At 43.6% G+C, this 21551-nt stretch overlaps 1 protein-coding gene across 5 annotated transcripts in view; it reads right to left on the reverse strand.

Annotated features, from left to right (window-relative positions):
• ZNF827 (zinc finger protein 827) overlaps positions 1–21350 on the reverse strand; it is a 175813-nt gene extending 154463 nt beyond the window's left edge. For all 5 annotated transcript variants that reach the window (XM_036853681.1, XM_036853682.1, XM_036853683.1 and 2 more), the window contains exon 1: positions 20832–21350. In XM_036853681.1, the coding sequence (XP_036709576.1) occupies positions 20832–20874 (43 nt within the window). In that variant the 5' untranslated portion in view covers positions 20875–21350. The remainder of the gene's footprint in view (positions 1–20831) is intronic.
• Positions 21351–21551: the final 201 nt, after the last annotated feature.

Raw genomic sequence — 21551 nt, forward strand, 5'->3', positions numbered from 1 at the left:
TGTGGCTTTGATTTGCATTTCTCTAATGATTAGTGATGTTGAGCATCCTTTCATGTGTTTGTTGGCGATCTGTATATCTTCTTTGGAGAAATGTCTGTTTAGGTCTTCTGCCCATCTTGGATTGGGTTGTTTGTTGTTTTGATATTGAGCTTCATGAGCTATTTGTATATTTTGGAGATTAATCCTTTGTCAGTTGCTTCATTTACAAATATTTTCTCCCATTCTGAAGGTTGTCGTTTCGTCTTATGGTTTCCTCTGCGGTGCAAAAGCTTTTAAGTTTCATTAGGTCCCATTTGTTTATTTTTGTTTTTATTTCCATTTCTCTAGGAGGTGGGTCAAAAAAGGATCTTGCTGTGATTTATGTCATAGAGTGTTCTGCCTATGTTTTCCTCTAAGAGTTTTATAGCCTTACATTTAGGTCTTTAATCCATTTTGAGTTTATTTTTGTGTATGGTGATAGGGAGTGTTCTAATTTCATTCTTTTACATGTAGCTGTCCAGTTTTCCCAGCACCACTTATTGAAGAGGCTGTCTTTTCTCCATTGTATATTCTTGCCTCCTTTATCAAAAATAAGGTGACCATATGTGCATGGGTTTACCTCTGGGCTTTCTATCCTGTTCCATTGATCTATATTTCTGTTTTTGTGCCAGTACCATACTGTCTTGATTACTGTAGCTTTGTAGTCTAGTGTGAAGTCCAGGCACCTGATTCCACCAGCTCCGTTTTTCTTTCTCAAGAATGCTTTGGCTATTCGGGATCTTTTGTGTTTCCATACAAATTGTGAAATTTTTTGTTCTAGTTCTGTGAAACATGCCAGTGGTAGTTTGATAGGAATTGCATTGAATCTGTAGATTGCTTTGGGTAGTATAGTCATTTTCACAATGTTGATTCTTCCAATCCAAGAACATGGTATATCTCTCCATCTGTTTGTATCATCTTTAATTTCTTTCATCAGTGTCTTATAGTTTTCTGCATACAGGTCTTTTGTCTCCTTAGGTAGGTTTATTCCTAGGTATTTTATTCTTTTTGTTGCAGTGGTAAATGGGAGTGTTTCCTTAATTTCTCTTTCAGATATTTCATCATTAGTGTATAAGAATGCAAGAGATTTCTGTGCATTAATTTTGTATCCTGCTACTTTACCAAATTCATGATAAGAAATGATTTAAAATCCTATATTGAAGTATTTAAAGGAAGAGCAACAAAAACAATAAAGAGATCTTATTCTAAGGGACCAGATGTGCTTATTTAGATTTGTGGAAATCCACCAGATAGCCATATCAGAGGGTTCCCAAATCCCACACAGGCCAATGAGAGTTCACTCTTGCATCTCTCTGCTTAGGGCTCTGGGAAAAAGCAGGATGGTTTAGCAGTGGACAGAGCACTGAGCTCAGATCCGGAGACCTGGGTTCCAGCCTGAATTTGGAACTTACCAGGTATATAACTCCTGATGTTTATTTAATAAAAACCGGAGAGCCTACTAAATACCAATCCATAGACTGGATGTTATGACCACAGAGATGAACCAGACAATTGTGGGACACTCCCTCCCATTACTCAGATCCCTTGTCTGTGTAAAGTAGAGTAATAACACCTGCTCCCTCTCTCAGGCCCCATGGTCCTGCAGAGATGGCAAGGCTTGTGCAAACTGCCAAGCACAGACAACATTGAACTAGAAAACTACAGATTCTCCTCCTTTTAAGTACATAACATATATGCAACTTCAAGAATTCACCCAGTTGATAAAATGAGGCGACAATAGGTTTTGCCTAACCAAAAAACCACAACATTTCTAGAACATGAAGCAGCATGGCAAAACAGAAAGGGCACAAGCCTTGGCACCAGAAAATGCCACTCGAATCCCACTCTGCCTCCTACTAGACCCTACCAACATCTACAGGCTCACTGTCTCATGTGTAGAACAGGATATTAATACCTGCAATTTCATAGGGTCATTGTCAAGGTAAATCAGAATTATGTAAGTAAAGTATTTGGCATATAGAGTTAGCACGTAGTGAATATAGTTTTCCCTTTCCCTCCCTCCCAGGCACCTAGAAATCTCAGATGGGAGAACAGGGTATTTTAAATAGTAGAGCTTACCTCAAAACTGTTGCTATTGCTACCCAGCTCTATATCATAATCACCTCAAACAAAAAGGGCAGGAAACTTCTGGTTGTTATAACCATGGAATCCAGATGTAGAATATGCCCCGTCATCAGGAAAATCTTACAGTCTTGGCACAGTCTGAGGACAGAGACGGAGAGCAGCAGCCAATAACAGAGGGGAGACTCTACAGTCTGGAATGCCACAAACTTCCAACCACAAAAGTGCTCTCTGGCACTCAGATTGTGGTATCCCCCTGTGGTGCAGGCCATGGCCCCTGTTCTTGTCGGCAAGTCTTCTCCGGAAGCACATGACTTTCTCCAGTCATTGCTAGGCCACATCCATGGGAAGGTTCGTGGCACTGTTCATCACCTCCACCCAGCCCAGTTAAACAATTCAGGCAAATCGTTTTCTCATTTCTGAGAGAGGAAGATAGCAGGAGATAGTCCCCCAAGTCCTTTGTACCCCTATAACCCTTTGATTCTGTGACCCATTCTTAACTTCTCCATTCGTTCATTCAACAATGTTGATGGAACACCTCCTATGTCTTGGATTCTGTGACCCATTCTTTCATTCATTCATGCATTCATTCACTCATTCATATATTCAATAATGTATATAGAACGCCTTCTATCTTGGATTCTGTGACCTGTTCTTAACCTCTCCTTTCAATCACTTATTCAACAATATTTACTGACCACTTACTATATACCAAGTACTGTTATGTGCAAGAATGTACAAAAATGAGTAAGAAATAATCCATGCCCCAAGCTTACAGTCAATAAGGACATAGATGAATAAGCAATTATAATGTAGCATGGGAGGTATGATGAGAGATCCATGGGAAACATGGGAGGGGACGCCTAATATGCCTAATTCTGGCCGGGAGGTGGGACAAGGATGGGGGGAGGGGAGGCAGGGAAGGTTTCTCAGAGGACTGAGTGTTGAAGGATAAGAAGAAGGTTATCAGGCCAATCAGATGGGTTGAAGACATCCCAGAAGTAGGGAAAAGAATATGCCAAGGTAAGGAGATATAGGCATGGCGGTCTGCAAAACAGATCACTCGATACGATTGAAATAAGGGACACACAGGAGGGCAGAAGAAAGGGGGCTCAAAAGATGAAGCATCTTCTATACTTTGCTAAGAATAGCAAACTTTATCCTTTCAGGGAATGCCTGAAAGATCCTAAATAAGGATTATCTGGATTACATGAGTCTTTTAGAAAGTCTACAGTGTAAAGACTGGATTATACAGAGGCTGGGGTGGGGGAAGAGGAGATGAGACTGAGGCAAAAAAAAGATGTTAATTCTTATGGGAGAAAATAACAACATAAATGAAAGCAGTGGTGGGGAGGGTGCGTGATGAATGCTAGAGATATTCTGGAAGTAGAATCAAAAGACTTGGTGGTCCATTTGATGTGGGAGGAAAGGAAATGGGTCACATGGAGGATTTCACCCAGGTTTCTGTCTTGGGTCAGTGGGTTCATGAATGGTGGGGACAGCAGCCCAGAAAGGGATCACAAGAAGACCAGAAATCCTTCCAGCTCCCCGGGCCTGAAAATCTCAGGCATCTCCGTATGCAACAATACACTCTCCACGATAAATCATCCTGAACCCGTGGTATCCATAGGAGTTCTCTTTCTCTAAGGGGGGTACCAGGAAGTCACAGGATGAACATGGAGCATCTTCATAGATCAACGTTTTGACATATGTATTTGTGGGGAAGAAGAGTAATTTAACTGCTAAGTTTATTTAAAACGTTATTTTAAAACAACATATGTTATAGAGAAAAATGCCTATTTTCATCCAAATTTGCAGATGGAACAAAAGACTTCGAAGATACTTCAAAGAAACCTCCTAGAGGCTGAGAACCTTTGTGAGAGAAGGGTCCCCTGCCTTTGGGGTTCTTCAGTGCAAATAGCCACAAAGTGCTGCATTGTAACATTATCAAGCAAAGCTGAGGAAGCACAAACACCAAGACTTGGCATTTCCGTTCCTTTGCAGGCACCTTAGAGAGGTGGTTCTCAAAGTGTGGTCTGTGGACCCCCAGGGGTCTCTGAGACCCTTTCAGGGATCCTCAAGATCAAAACTGTTTTCATAGCAATACTAAGATATTATCTGCCCTTTTCACTCTGTTAACATTTGCGCTGATGACACAAAAGCAATGGTGGGTAAAATGCTGGCACCTTAGCTCGAATAGAGGCAGTGGCACCAAAGCATCCTAATAATCACTGCACTCTTCACCACCACACACTCACAGTAAACACACACACACACACACACACACACACACACAAAACAAAACAAAACAGCCCTGCCAGTTTCACTTAAGAATGTCTTTGGTGGGGGACTTCCCTGGCGATCCAGTGGTTAAGACTCTGCGCTTCCAATGAAGGGGGTGTGGGTTCTATCCCTGGTCAGGGAACTAGGATCTCACAAGCCGTGCAGCGTGGTCAAAAAGAAAAAAATTATATATATATAAAAAAGAATATCTTTGATGAAGCAGCAGTAGAAATTATTAATTTTATTAAAGATTGACCCTTGAGTAAACTTTTTAAAAATATTAAATGTAATGAAATGTGTGCATAAAGCACTTCTGCCATGACTGAAGTACGATGGCTGTATCTAGGAAAAGTACGTGTGTGATTGAGTTGGGAGAAGAACCAGCAACATTTTTCATGGAATATCACTTTTACTTGAAAGAATAACTGACAAACTTTGGTCATTCAAATTTGGGTATTTGGCAGACAATTTCTTGGAAGTGAATGAAGTAAGGTTGATACTTTAAGGAAAAGCTGACAGCATTTGTAGACAATGATAAAATTCAAGCTTTCAAGCAAGAATTAAAATTTTGGAAAACCCGTACCCTACACTGTGAACTTGACAGTTTTCCAATACAGACTTTTCAAATAAGACCAGTGTTGACATTAATAAATTTTTTATACTGTATAATGAAATGTTTCAACATTTGGTAGATCTACAGAACTTAGCGAAACAATACTTTCCAAATAACTCATGCGTGATGGTATATCCATGATGATCCATTCAAACTGCAATATAGACCAGTAGGTTTGTTTGTTTTTTTTTTAATTAATTAATTTATTTATGGTTGTGTTGGGTCTTTCGTTTCTGTGCGAGGGCTTTCTCTAGTTGCGGCAAATGGGGGCCTCTCTTCATCGCGGTGCGCGGGCCTCTCACTATCGCGGCCTCTCTTGTTGCGGAGCACAGGCTCCAGACGCGCAGGCTCAGTAGTTGTGGCTCACGGGCCCAGTTGCTCCGTGGCATGTGGGATCTTCCCAGACCAGGGCTCGAACCCGTGTCCCCTGCATTGGCAGGCAGATTCTCAACCACTGCGCCACCAGGGAAGCCCGACCAGTAGGTTTTAATGAAACTGAATACAAAAAATTCATGGAAATGGTTTCAGATTCCACATTACAATGAACTAAGCTAAGGGATAGCTTTAAGAAGCTCCCTCTTTTTGAGTCTTGGCAAAGTACCAAAGAATAGCCGTAATTATCTGAAAAGGCTATTACATATCTGTGTGAAGTCAGATTTTCTTCATATATTCCATCCAAAACAACATGCTGCAATTGATTGAATGCAGCAGTAGATATGATAATCTTGTATTGTCAGACATTAAAGAGATTTGTAAAATTATGAAATAATACCACTCTTCTCACTAAATTTTTTTGGAAAAAGGTATTTTTCATAAAAATATCCTATTTATAATGAACAGATAACGGGTTATAACCATTATTTTTAACAATAAAAATATTTAATTGCTCAATTTTAATCTCTGTTATGCTATATAGAGATGGATACAATGCATATACACAAAAGCTCTTCGACGTCCTCAATAACTTTTGGGAGGCCCCAAGACCCAAGTACTTGAGAACCAGTGTCTTCTTAGAGAAATTTTCACTCAGGCCAAAGAGATATGTACTTGCACGTTCACAGCACCACTGTTCTAACAGCAAAAAGTAGAAACAAACCACACACGCTGTGGTATGTTTCTACAGTACAATACTAGGAAGCAGTGAAAATGAATGCACCACAGCTAAATGCATCAACATGAATACATCGCACAAAGGTAACAGTTGGATGAAAATCCAAGGTGCCGAATGCGTGCTATTTGCCACCTTTTTAATACTTTTACATTTTTATAAATTTCAAAGACAAGCAAAACTAAATGTGGTAAAGCTATAGAGAAAAAGCAAGGGGAATGGTCAACAGAAAATTTAGGAAAATGGGAACAGGTAGCAAGAGAAGAGTACAGGAGAAATTTGCTAGCGTTGAAATCTGTTAGATTGGTCAGTAGGTTTATTAATGTTCATTTAACCATAATGCTTCATTATATATGTATGAATGTTAGATATATTATTTTTTGTAAATGGCACATACTTTGCAACCTCCAAAGGGAGACACTGCATTAGAGCTTTCTTTGCCAAAGGAAACCAAAGAGGTATGGAAGGGGTGGTTGGAGGAGGGGCAGGGACTAAGCCCTGGCTGAGGGTCTGCAGCACGGGCCCCAGAGAAACCCATCAGTGGGGCAGGTCTCTTCTCGGACACTTTCAGCGGTCACAGCCACTGCCATCCATTCACTTTGATTTTTCAACAGCCCTCCCTACTTAAAAAGGCCATTTCTTCCTTCAGGCCATCATCCTCCAACTCCATCTACAGCACAATGAAAAAACTACCGAATTTCACAGTTGATTTTGTGCTGTATCCAAAACACTAAACTTAACCAGCATAATCTCTTATCACCTGGGCCAGCTCCACTACATTTTTCCTACTTCCTATCCTTACATCACCAACATGCCCGCTGTGGTTCAACGAAGTTCCTTAGTGTCTCCTGCCTACTTTTGGTTTATTTCAACCTCTTTTGGCTAATGCTATTTCTTCTGCTTGGAACGTTCTTCTCTCGTCTCAAGATCTAAATCCATCACATCCTTGAGGATGCTTTAGGTACCAATCCTCTCCAAGAATCTTCTATCCGTCACTCTTCCTCTGAGTTTCCTCAAACATTTACACACCTAATTCATATATTATTGTCTTGCACCTGTTGGTATATTGATTTGCACTTATCCTCTGTGATTGTTTTGTGTCAACATTTGAAAGAACTGTCAGCACAGACTGCGTTCTATATAACTTTTATGAGCCAGGTAAATGCTCAAAACTTTTTCTTAATGAATGAGCACCAAGCAGGGGCTCCAACTCTCAGCTGATCAAATCCTCACTGCTCTAATGTGTGTTGACATCCATGTATCCTTATTCCCAAAAGCCTTTCAATTCACTATACTGAAAGATGTTTTCTCCCCGCTGTAGGAGCAGATTTCCTGTTTTATAAGAGAAACCAAGCAAAGAAGCATTTGCTCGATAGAATTCTCAACATTTCTGCACCCCATCTCACCCCCTCTTTACTTGCAGTCCTTAAAAAAATCACCCTTGACAGGTGGTGGAACCAGCTTCTTTGTAAACACAAGATCTTCTGTTTCATTTGGGGGCAGTTTTATTTATTCAACAGGCCCTTATCTTAAGAAACCAAAGTTATCTTCCCTATAACTTCTACCCTGCGGGTCCTAGTGTCTGTTTTCTGCTCAGCATTTCAGAAATCTATGAAAATACTTTTCAAGCTGAATTTTAGTTATTTGTTTCCATCTCCTTCTCTGCCTGCTTGGCTCTGAGATCCTTGTGAGCCGGGACCATATTCTATTCAGCTCCACAGATCCTTAATCCCTGGCACAGAAGCACTCAGTTACTGCTGCCTGAATGAATGAATGAATGGATGGATGAATCAAGTATCAGTTAGCAGACACAAGGTGAGAATTTAGGATGAATGACAATTCAGAGTAAGTTTACTCCCTTTTTCACTTGACAGAACTTCATATATTTGAATGTAGCTACCATGCACAATTTTTATCCACCCTCACATTTTTCTTCAAATTAAGTACTCCCAATTGCCTCAGTAGTTAATTCCTCACATGATGATTTCAAGAGCCTACAACATTCTAGTTGCCTCCCTTCTGGTGAGTAGTTTATCAATGTCCCCCTTTAAATCAGGGCACTCAATCTGGAATTCACTATGATGCATGTGATCTAATCAGTTCACAAGGCCAATGTTATCACCCTTGTCCTGAATTCAGTACTTACATTAATTTAGCCAACTCTGCTGAAATGCATCCATTTTTCAAATGATGGCTGAATTTTAAATATTGCTTGCTGATTAATAGCAGTTATCTCTGGGGGTGTAAGTTGGGAAACGAGACTTTCACATCTTACTATAAATATTCCTACATTGCTTTAATTATTTATACTAAACATGCACTCCTTTTGTCATTAAAAGCCAATATAGATTTTGAAGAATAAATTAATAAACAGTTAGTATCTGTGATTTCCATGGTTCCAGTCTCATGGAGTACACAAATCATATTTAAAATACGTGTACTCTCTACTATGTATAAAATAGATGACTAATAAGAACCTACTCTATAGCACAGGGAACTCTACTCAATGCTCTGTGGTGACCTAAATGGGAAGGAAACCCAATAAAAGAAGGGATATATGTATACGTATAGCGGATGCACTTTGCTGTACAGCAGAAACTAACACAACATTGTAAAGCAACTATACTCCAATAAAAATTAATAAAAAAAGAAAGGAAAAAAAATAAAATAAAATACATGTATTCTTTTCTTCTCTTTTGTATATATTTCTCATCTATCAACATGTATTTGAGTAGCCACTGGTACACAGCACTTCTGTGATCTAGTCATCCAGCCAACCCAAACCCTACTTCTAGATTATGAAATGCCTCTCTTTCTATAAATGTCAGAAAGCAGCTCACTATAATTTGATTTCCCTCTTTCTTAAGGTCAGATTAAAACCCAGTAAGTTATTATTGGAGGTTTGCTTTCCCCTAGAAGGGAGAAATCATATAGCACATTTCCGGAATATTTCCTGAAGCATAGGGTGTCCCACACTTTGTTTCCTTCCAAATACAGCTGTGTTTCATGATCCAGAGAGGATTGTTGGGTTAACAAGTAGGGCCAAACAAGCACAGAATAGAAAACAACTCACTATTCTAGGCCATTACATGAAGGCAGTGTTTTCCATATGGAGCACATAATTCAGACCCCAGAAAGTACATCACTGCATGTGACTCTATTCTATGACGCATGACCCTCTGCTTAGTCTAAGGTCAAAATAAATCTTTGAGAAAAGAAATACAACTGGTGGCACAAGTTTTTGTGAATCACAGGGCAACGTATGTGTTCCATCAGCACCTAGGGGGCCTCCTGCAGTGCAGGGTCTGAGAAGAGGTGCAGGTGGTGAAGGCGTATCCTTCAAGCTTGAGACCCCGTGAAGGTTTCACAGACCTCAGAGCAGCTCTGAGCCCAGATACCCGCCCTTCACAGGGCTCCAGCCTTTTATAGTACTCGCTCCGGTGACCTCTCAAGCTAGTTTCTTCCTCCCTGTGGCCCAGTTTCCACGTCTGTCCAATTGGTAAGAGGAAGGGCTCTTCCCTGCCTGCCTCACAGGCAGATGGTATCGACGAAAATGTTTTGTGGACAGTAAGCATTCTATAAAGAGAAGGTGTGGTTAATGTACTGTTATCCATTTTACAAGACGGCACTCCGCAAGTACAGAGAGGTCAAGTGACTCACCCAAGGTCACAACGCTAGTGAGAAACCCTAGTGCTTGTGGTGGGAGAAGGTGACAGAGAAGACTGGAATCTGTGTCTCCTGCTTAGTACAGGTCCTTCCCTGAACCTCTGATTTCTGATCTGGAGGAGTTGGAGTCAATTACTCAGATCCATGAGCTATTTTTAAAGGTTTTAAGAGTTTAACAGATTCTCATCAATAAGCTGCCCAGACTCAAAATCATGCCTTTATTTTTGGCTGACATGGCATCAGCCCAGAGGGGGAGTTCTGGTTAGTTCAAGGGTCCTCAACTCTTGCTATCCATTTGTATCACCTGGGGAGCTTTTAAAGGATGTCCATGCCCAGACTCCACTCTGGGCCAATTAAATTTAAATCTCGGGGGGTGTTTGCATTTTTAAAATCTCCCAGGTGATTATAATGGGCTACCAGGGTAGAGAACCACTGGGTTGGCTGATGATGATCTGAAACTGATAGGCAACAACAGTTGTCATTGACTGATTACACAGCACAGTTAAAGCAATCGTACTGAGATCTTTAGTTGAAAGAAATTCACAAAAAAAAAAGAAAGAAATTCACACCTCGAGTGTCTTAATGTGGCCAGCATTTATTGTGCACATACTATGTGCCAGACACGAATCAAAATATCTACATGGATGAACTCACTTTGTCCCCATAGGACCTACAACGTTTTCCCAATTTACAGATGAGAAAACAGGCAAAGTGCAGAAACTTGCCAAGGTCACAGCCAAAATGTGGGACAGCCAGGATGGAGCTCACGCATCTAGTACCAGGATCTTAATCCCGATCCTAGACAGATTCCTGATACTTCCATAGGATGTGGTTTATCGTACCCTAGCTTCAGTGATGAATTAAAAGATTACAGAATATCGGGGAATATAGAACAGTTTCTAATCCAAACTCCGGCCTGTGGGGGCCGGGAGATAAGACACTTCAGGGGGGTGGGCAGATGTACATGCAGACGGGGACACGGCAGCCCAGGGGCAGGAACTGTGGCAGACTGGCGAGCACATGCCAGGGAAGGGAGACAGCCGTCACCGACTGCAGCAGATTGCTGCCATGTGGGGAGGTGGCCTGGTGCCGCTTGCTCGTCCAAGTTTTCAGAAGAAGCTGGAAATCTGGATTTGTATGTGAAACCGACCATTTCCAAATGCTGTCTCGAGTTTTTAAACATACTGTATGGGGCAAAACATATCAGTAGGCCACTAGCTTGTGACTTCTAATATCATCCATAAGACACACACAACACACACATACAGCACACACATACCCCAATCCTTCTTTTAAAATTCTTGAAAAATAGATACATGTATATGTGTAACGGAATCACTTTGCTGTACACCTGGACCTAACACAACATTGTTAATCAACTATGCTCCAATATAAAATTAAAATTTTAAAAAAACCCTAAATCATCTAATGTTCTCTTGGTTTGGTCCCCTGCAATTAGAAACAGCAGACCCTGTCTTTCCTTCTTTCTGCGCAAAATTTGAACTATTACCTATGTAACACATGGAAAACCCAATAGAAATTTCCCCTGGGTAATTTTAATCAGTGGATTGACTGGTAAATTAATGAATAAATAAACTTTTATTAAACACTTATTTTCTCATTTGAATCTCAGTGTAAGTCTGGGACTGTGGATTTACTATCATCACTTTACAGTAAAACCCAGTCAAAATTCATATGATTATTACACAATTTAGATATAATTCAGGTCAAATCATACACACAGAGGAACTTTTTCCTCTAGTAAAAGCCTAAAGTAATATTGTTGGCCTATGAAACAAGTACTTGTCAAGCCCTATTATACAGCCTTATAAAAGAATTTTACCATATCCTATTATTTACTCTATGAGATACATGGAAAAGTTTTAAAAATAATAATAAACACAGACATCACCAAAAAGTTCTGAGTCAGATATGCCTATAGTGTAATCACACACTAAGCAAATGGAAACATTTCATATACTTCATAATAGCTAATCTTTCTTGAGCTCTTTCTACAAAGCAGCCACTAATTAGGTATGGCTTTGTGTGTGTACATAATATTGACATTTATATAGGTATTCAATTAATCCATACAATATCCCTATGATATAGGGACTGTTATCACTATTGAAAGATGAGGAAACCAGAGAACAGGGAAGTTAAGTAATTTGCCCAAGGTCACACAGCTAGTTAGTGTCAGAGCTCAGATCTAAACAGCTTGGCACCAGAGCCTGTACACTGGACCACTACTCTATGACCTTAAAAAGCATGTACGGTCACCGTTTTTTACTTAAGATGTACAGTATACAGTAGACATAGTGAAAAGAGGGCAAAAATCACATGATATTTTCTCTCTTGTTACAAAACAACAACAAAAACTTTTAAAAATACACCACCAAAGGAAACCATAAGCAAGACAAAAAGACGACCCTCAGAAAGGGAGAAAATATTTGCAAATAAAGCAACGGACAAAGGATTAATCTCCAAAATTTACAAGCAGCTCATGCAGCTCAATATCAAAAAAACAAACAACCCAAACCAAAAATGGGCCGAAGATCTAAATAGACATTTCTCCAAAGAAGATATACAGATTGCCAACAAACACATGAAAGAATGCTCAACATCACTAATCATTAGAGAAATGCAAATCAAAACTACAATGAGGTATCACCTCACACCAGTCAGAATGGCCATCATCAAAAATCTACAAACGATAGATGTTGGAGAGGGTGTGGAGAAAAGGGAACCCTCATACACTCTTGGTGGGAATGTAAATTGATACAGCCACTATGGAGAACAGTATGGAGGTTCCTTAAAAAACTAAAAATAGAACTACCATACGACCCAGCAATCCCACTACTGGGCATATACCCTGAGAAAACCATAATTCAAAAAGATACATGTACCACAATGTTCACTGCAGCACTATTTACAATAGCCAAGATATGGAAGCAACCTAAATGTCCCACGATAGATGAATGGATAAAGAAGATGTGGTACATATATACAATGGAATATTACTCAGCCATAAAAAGGAACGAAATTGGGTCATTTGTACAGATGTGGGTGGACCTAGAGTCTGTCATACAGAGTGAAGTAAGGCAGAAAGAGAAAAACAAATATCATATATTAACGCATATATGTGGAATCTAGGAAAATGGTACAGATGAACCTATTTGTAGGGCAGGAACAGAGACACAGACGTAGAGAACGGACATGTGGACACAGAGGGGGGAAGGGGAGGGTGGGACGAATTGGGAGATTAGGAATGACACATATACACTACCATGCGTAAAATAGATAGCTAGTTGGAACATGCTATAAAGCACAGGAAGCTCAGCCCAGTGTTCTGTGACGACCTAGATGGATGGGATGGGGGGTGGGTAGGAGGGAGGGCCAAAAGGGAGGGGATATGGGTATACATATAACTGATTCACTTTACTGTACAGCAGAAACTAACACAAAATTGTAAAGCAATTATACTCCGATAATAATAAAAATAAGTAAGTAAATAAATAAATAAAATATACCACCAGACAACCCAAGACACTGGCACTATGTAACTTCAGAAAAATCTATCACCCTCCTCAAGTACAGTAGCTTGTTTCGAAAGCACAGATAAGCAGACTGCTGCTGATCAGTCATGGAAAAGACCATCTTCCCTGGGCTTCTCCATTCCCCTTTGAAAGCCAACCTCTTCAGAGCACTCAAAACAATTCATCCAGAGATGCACATTTCTCTCAGCCCTCATCTTTTTCCCTTCGCAACTCACTTCTAATGGGGCTCTAACCACTTTTCTGACCCATGGAGAAATTACAGGAAAGAGGGAGAGAGAGAGAGAGGGATTATTTTGGGGTTGGCTTTTTCAGGCCCAAGCCTCGGAGAAGGTCCACGCATTCCTTCCTTGCTGGGAGATAGAACTTGGCTGAATTTGGAATTTCTTAAAAACAGAAGCAAGAGTACCTAAGCCTTAGTCATTTAAGAACTCGAGAGAGCTTCAGTGGTAGAGGTTTTTTAACAAGAAGGGAATGGGAGGCTGGAAACAATATCCTTTTTAGGCACACAGAATCTGCTGCATTTACTATAACTCTGGGTCAGTCTGTGAAAAACAGAGTGGCTAAAGGCCTCATGCTGATTTCAGACCGTGGGCGTGTATCACTGTACATTTTATAAAATTAGCTACAGTGCAGCTTCTGTGTATGTGTGTGTGTCTGTGTGTGTGTGTGTGTGTGTACACAGGCAGTGAGGCTGACTTTTATAAAATAAACAGCAATATGCACCCATGCAGCTAAAGATTAGTATCAAGCCAAAGTCTGATTTTAATTTATGAAACTACCTTGTAACTACAGCGATTCTATCCCAAGGTGGGTCCTTGGGGAATCATAAAGCCATCTGAGAGGTCCCTGCTTCAGCATCTAGACATATATACTATACTCTAATATCATAAAAATGTAATGTACAGACGGAGGATAGAAATACAAAACTTGCTCCTAAACAGAAGGGGGAAAGCAGCTAGAAACTTCAGCCCACTAAATCTCTTAGCTATTTCTGAGGTTTGTGCTTTGCACATTAGTTTCTTATAAAATATGACAAAAGACATTTCAGCTACCATAAACCATAAAGTATTTTGTACACATGGCCCTAGATGGTATGCGTTACTGAGCTACACCTAGAAAGTAGGAAATAGAGAAGAAACAGGACACAGTGTCTTCACTGACAATCTGCATCTCTAAAATGTGATTCTAGAGTGCCTTTACTGAGGCCAAAGCAGTAACGAAATCTGATGGAAAAAAAAAAAACCAAAACAAAAAACCCCCACATGTCTTACCATCACTAGGCCTGGTCTGGATTTCTTTCGGATAAGAGGAAAGTCAAAATCTACGCCGTCACCACAAAGCTCGTGGTCCTGTAAAAACCTTCTGCTAGAAAGCCTTTCACGCCCCCAAAAGTCCTATTTTGTAGGTCACACTCTCATTATCTTGTTCTGCGATCAGTCTGATTAAATTATAGAAAATTACTAACACATCACTCAGGATAGAGAGATGAGCTCCAGCCTGTTGTGTTTGTTTTTCGGTCCTCCTGTCCTAATACTCCAGCAGATATTTAAAAAGGAAGAGTGGAGGAGAGGCAAGGCAACTTCAAACGAGGAAAGCGAAAGGATATATTAACCTCCTCCCAGGACTAAGCTGCCCTCAGCTTTCACAGAGGGCATGACTGACCAGTCACGGAAACCAAGAGAACTTTTTCCACTCTGACAATCTGGGCTCCACCATCATTTCCTTCGCACCTTATCATCTTTTGAGTCCAAAGACACCACTTTGCACGAAGTGACCAGGGTTAGTGCTACCGGATGAGTTTTTCTCTTTGGGGAAACGAAATCATTCAGACACAATCTGAACTCCTGGGATTACTAAATAAACTGCTTTACCTACACATTTCGAATCTGGTCTTTCCTACAAGGACATCTTGACATTAATTAATTAATCCTTGTATTTTAAACCAACTTGTGACCCCAGGAGAAGCCTGCCTGGTTACTCCATCAGTACAACAAGATCCCTTGGCTGTTTCCACAGCCTTTGTCCATCTAATTTGATAAGCCTCGCTAGATCAAGACTTTCCACACCTCCCTAGGAACTCTCCTAACAGGCCATTCAAAGACTCTAAAAACTCAAATGCACAGCAAGCTCTAACACTGGCCAAAAGCTGTCCAATTTATACTTCCCCAACGTGATTTATTAACACTTGGTGCAGGAGACTTGTCAATTCACACCAGCTGTGTCATCCCCAGAACGAGATGGCAACACGTAGACAAATTAAAAATCAATTTTTTTTTATTAGAAACTATTTTGCAGCATTAGAAGGAATGCGATTTTGAGCTATCTTCCTTATTTTAACAGCAAAGCTCAGTGGACCCTACTTACTGTATTAGGAATACATGGATTTCTTTAAGGAGAACAGATAGGCATTTTCGCCCAGCATCAAGCAAGCCTGCTTTGTGGTACCCCAGAATCATCCGAAGTGAAATAGTTTTCTATTTCAGATTTTAAAAATTTCCCCATGGTCCCTGTCCTAGTCAGGAGGTACTGTCTGTTCACTGAAAAAATTTAATAAGAATAAGTAAGGGAAAGAGTTCAATCTTCTACCTTCTATCTTTCAACAGACATATAAAGACCCGTAAAAATATAAAAATAAGGGATCCTGTTGCTTTTCAGTCATTTTGTTTCCCAATTTTACTAGAAAGCAAGAAAGAATTTTTAAAGTTTTGTTCATGATGAACACAATAACCTGTTCTGGTCTTGACCCACAACTGAGTAAACAGTGAAAATACTGGAATAACAAAACAACTGTTTTATGAACTTTTCCTTTGTGGTCCCCCTCGGGAATAGGCATCGGGCAGCTTTCCAATGATAAACAGAAGAGAATCTAAACTCATACCCGTTTAGGGGTAAGTTGAAGCTAATGAGGAAATCTTAAAAGTGCTGATGGCACCAATGGTCAAAGGTTTTACAGATGCAACAAACACACCCCTTTCCCTCTCCAGTTTGTGATCCCAAATGGAATGATGTTCACAAAGGGCTGAGCCCCAGGCCTGGCAAACAGTCACGGTATCAGTTTCCCTCTCTTCCTCTTTCTCAGGCTGACAAACATTTTTAAACTCTGCAGTTCGGGATTCTGCTAAAGATAAGCACATGGTATAGCTCCAAGGACCTCTAGGACATTTTTTTGGAACATGGTATTGGACCCTGTTAATGGAAAGAACTTTTGTAAAAGAGCCATCAGCTGCAGCAGAGTCGTATGTAAATCCCAAAATGATAATTACTGCTCTAGGCCAAGAAATAAAGGCTTTATTTTGAATAATAATTTTGAAATCCACTTCTCAAAAATAGTTTAGGTTTAACACCCTTGGTTGGGGGTCACCTCTGAAAGCTAGTGCAGCTCGCCTTTTTGATTTGCAGCCAATAGGATCACCATTCAATTCTATAGGACAGTCCATTTGTTTTTCTGCATATGTATGAGGCCCACATAACAAAAACAAACACACACACACACACACACACTTACTTCAGAGGCCCAGGAGGAAAGGACTGTGTAGAATTTTAAATCAGAAATCTAACGCTTAGGTTAGTAGTGTCAGGTTAAAGGCTCGCCCATCCCCAAAGCTAATTCGGTACTGAACAGTCCCATGGGTGTCTAGTTGAACAGAAGGAGCTAGGAAACCTTAGCAGAACGAAGCCCAGCCTGGGGAATTGCTGGGACTCCGTGCCAGGGGCTGAGGCTCACCCCAGACTTGGTATCAGATAATACCAAGTGCTAGTCTGGATTTCCAGGACTAATCTACTGGAGGGTGGAACTTCCAGGTTCCCTGGTGTCTGTGCTATAGGGTGGGAGGACTGTGGGCTTTGGAGATTCCCCACTGTGGCTGGCTAGTATCATATTTAATAACACATAGAAAGAGTTTATTAGCAGCAATGGTTTATGGGGGGAAGGGTACACAGGCAATGGGGGGGGGGACCTAAGAGGAAGTGGAAAGCATCTTAAATTTTCTAGAGATGCAGTTATCACAAGTTTCTTTTCTTGTATTCTAATTTGAACTTCTTAAATGTGTTTACAGGTTCTCTAAATTCTAAAAACGTTACATCAATAGTGGCTCTTAAGCACTTGTATTTACTCAGAAGGCTTTTCGGTTTCAAAAGCAATCCTCCCCATCTCATCCCCCCTCTGACCTTTCCCACCCTGAAAACCACTCATATCACTCCTTTCTTTTATGGAGAAATGTTAAGTCAGCCCCTGTATAACTTCTTAAAAACTCAGGATGACAGTCTATTAGAGCAATCAACTCCCAACTCTCTATATTTTAACTTTGATACAAAACGGTTCTCCAGGGAAAGAAAAATCCGGCTGCCCCCCCCACACAAATAAACACACAAATAAACAAAGAACTTAGCATTAAAACTGGAATTTAGGGCTACAATTATATTCTACATTAAATACAAATTAACACTAATTTGACCAAAGTCCACCCCACTGCAAGTTCTTTCAAGACTCACTCAGCACTTAGCAAGCCTTGGGTTTCTGTGTCTGAATTGCAAAATACACCATTTGCCCAGAAATTGCTCTTAGCTCAAATGCAAACTACTCACAAAACATGTGTAAACCATGCTTAAAACAGGCAGCACACATCCACAAAAGTCCATTCAAACCAAAGGTAAGTGGAGAAAGCTTCGCAAATTAGGCTTCTCTTTAAAAACTGGAGGGACTTTTACGGTGCTTCCAAAAGGTAATTGCTTTTTACTTCAGTAAAAGTGGCTTTATGTGACTGAGAGAAGGAGTTGATTTTTTCTTTCTTTCTTTCTTTTTTTTTTTTTTAACTTGAGTGGATAACAGTATTCAATTAGAGAACAGGGTGGGAGAGCCCACTCTCAAAATACAACTTAATCACCAGGCCCCAGCGCACTGGAGAGGCCCACCAAAACACACGAGCTAAAATGGAGCCTGAATTTCCTCTCAGACGGAGAGGGTAGTCGCACGAGGTCAGGGTCAAGGTCACCAGCAGGGCAGGCTGCAGCTGCCCGACTGCACTACCCACAACGGGAGGGAAGGCGTTCCATCTCCGTCACAACCGAGCAGATAAATCCCTTCTCCCCTCCTACCCTCCCTCTCACCCCGCCAAGATTTTTTTTTTAAGAAGAAAGGAAAATGACCAAATAACCTCACCGCCCTGGTTTTCGCACACAAGCTCATCAGCGCCCAAAGTTGCCATCTAAGGGCAAGTTCGCAGAGAACACTGAAGCCCATTTTGTCCGAGCAGGGCAAGCCTCCCCCGACGCCCCCCCAGGATTCCTGCCTCCTCTCCCTGCCCCCAAACGCCCCCGAAAAGAGCTGGGAACTGCGGCCGGCCGGCCATGTGCACGCACACACTTCCACCAACTGCTGCGAGTTTTCTGTGAATCGCAGCGCGGAGCCTCCCAACTCGCCCGCCCCGACTCCGCCGCCTTCTCCTTCCTCGCACAAAATTTCCCTACACACCCAGCCGCCTGCGAATGATTTTATGTGCATATATATTACATATGTGATATTATCCTCAGAACCTCTAGCGGGCAGGCGAAGAAAGGACTGCACAGGGGCATTTTTTTTTTTTTTTTTAAAGGAAGGGGAAAAAAAGCACAACCCAAGCCCTGTGCGTCGACTCCTGCGTACCGGGAAGGGGAAAGAAAGAGGAATGTTTGCGGAGCGGGCTGCCTGCGAGTGCCCTTGCTCGCCACTTCGGCCGCGGCCCGGGTGACACGGAGGCACGGGGGCGCCCGGCCCGAGCTACCCGCGCCCCCTGCCCGTCCCCCGGGCAGGCACTGCCGCGGAGATTTCGCGAGGGGGAGATCGATCGCGCTGCCTGTCTGCAGCGGAAACGCACACGCTCACACACAACCCCAGCCCGAGACACCATAACCTTAACCCTTCCCCCACCCTCCGTGAACTTCAGGTGACCGACCACGTCGGCCTGACACCCGGGCGGGCGGGCGCTCCGGCTCCGCTCCCGCCCCCAGCCCGGGTTTTGCAGGATCGGGCTCCAAGCAGCGCCAAACCGCCCGGAGAGAGGAGCAGTGCGGGGGGAGAGAAGAGAAATTGACCCTCCGTCTCCCCCGACCCCTCCCTCCGGCGCCTCCGGCGTCCCCTCCTCCCCGTCACCCCGCCCCACGCCTTCTCCCCTGCCCCCTCCTCCCTGCATTCAAGGAGCCGGGCGGCCCCGGGGGATATTTTTAGTTGCTTCTTTCTCCTTCACTTTTAGCTTTAGCAGCATCTCGGAACACTCAAAGCGGAGAAAGATTGGGGTGGGGGGGGGGGGTGTGAGCTGGAGAGGGAGTGGGGGAAAAGTTAAGAGTCTCGCAAAGAAAAGCCGGAGGGAGGGCGGAGAGGGACCAGGGGCGCGGGTGGAGGAGGGGAAGGGGACCGGGCCGTGCCGGCGGTGTGTGTCTCCAGTTGGTGTGTGGCTGCAGCCGGGGAGGGCTGTGATGCACTTTAGTCCTGGACTCTGCTCAGGCTCGCCGGGGAGGGGGGTCTGAGAGCCCGAGTCTCGCCCGGCTCCGTCTGCTCCGACTGACCCCGCATTTTATTGCGGCCAGGAGCCCTGCTCCTCCCTCCCCTCGGCTCTGCAGGGACCTCGCGCGCCGCGAGCCGCCCTGCCTCCTGCCTCCGCCTCGGCGCAGCTCCCGCACCCCACATCCGCCCGCCGCTGCCGGGCCTCGCCCCCAGCCCGGCCGCCCCGCGCCCCCCGCGCCCCGGCGCGCCCCCTCGCCCCGGCGCCCCGGGAGCAGCCGCCCGGCGGCGCGTGTGTACCCGTATGTTTGTGTGCGGTGCCCCCACACCCTCCCAGCCGCTCCCGCCTCGCCCGCCCCCGACTCCCCTCCTCCGCCGCCGCCTCCTCCACCTCCGCCTCCTGCTCCTGCCGCCGCCGCTGCCGCCGGCGGCTCCGGGCCCGACCAGCCCCGGCGCAACCTTTAGCCGGAGACGGACCTCTCCCTGGATCCCGTACTCGGCAGGCGGCCGCGCGCCCTCGCCCCGACACCCCCAAACGCCATGTCACGGCCCCCAGCCCTCCGCGCGCCCCGACCCCCGCACCCTCAGGCACCGGGATCCGCAAGGAATTTCTTGTTTAAAAAGATTCCAACCTCTCCCACCTCCCCTCCACCCGCGATTAAAAAAAACCCCGGCATCCACACTACTCCCCTCCTCCCTTCTTTTGCCCCCTCCCCCCAGCAACCCGGAGTGAGGAGGGGGAGGGGGAGGGAAAAGGGAAAAAAGCCCGATCTCAAGGAAAAAAAAAGGGGGGGGGTGAGAGAAAGAAAGAAAAAGAGAGAGAGAATAGAAAGGGCACGGGGCTGACCATCACCAACATGGCTGCCTCAGCACCGACCTAAACGAGGAGTAACCCGGGCTGTGTCTTTGTCAGTTTCACCTCTGTAACCCTAAACTAATGCAGAAAACAACGGAGGAGGCTGCGGAGGGGAAAGAGGAGAGGGAGGGCGAGAAAATGGCACGAGAGGAGGTGGAGAAGGGATGACTTACGTGAGGGAAGGCGCTTGGGCTGCTCCTGCTTCCTCCTGGGCATTTTCCCCCTTTTCTCACATTCTCCTCCTTGGTTAATGTGAGATCAAATAAACCCCCGTGGGGGCAGAGAGGCAGACACTGGCAGGAGAGGGGAGGTAGTTGGGGGGCGCGCGGGCGGGCAGGGGGAAACCCCTTCTCTCCGGTGTGTGCAATGGGTTGAAGCTTGTTTCCTGGAGCCAGAAGAGGGGTTTTCTTCTTTTCTTTCCTTTCTTTTTTTTTTTTTTCCTTTTTTTTTTTTTTTTTTAATTTTTTGGTCGTGCACCTGGCTTGTCCCCGAGCGTAATATTCTTCAATGGAAAAGGATCTAATAGGTGTGAGTGTGTGTGTGTCCTATGCTCGCGTGTGTGATGGGAGGTATAAATAAATGAGTGCCGGTGCGTCGGTGTCTATGGCCGCGCTCTGTGTCTCCGAGCCCCTAACACTAATGTCGGGATCAAAGGGCAGCGGCGGCGGCAGCACAGCTCACAGCTCGCTCTCTTGCTCTCTCTCTCTCTCTCTCTCTCTCTCTCGCTCTCTTTCTCGCTCTCTCTCTCTCTCCTCTCGCGCTCTCTCTCTCTCTCTCTCTCTGTCACACACACACAGAGGCACAGACTGAAGGAAAGAGCGAGAGCTAGACACACACACACACACACACACACACACTCTCACACACACACACACAGAGCAAAGAGGAAGGTG

Source organism: Balaenoptera musculus, chromosome 5 (genome assembly GCF_009873245.2).
Source record: "Balaenoptera musculus isolate JJ_BM4_2016_0621 chromosome 5, mBalMus1.pri.v3, whole genome shotgun sequence".
Classification (NCBI taxonomy): domain Eukaryota; kingdom Metazoa; phylum Chordata; class Mammalia; order Artiodactyla; family Balaenopteridae; genus Balaenoptera; species Balaenoptera musculus.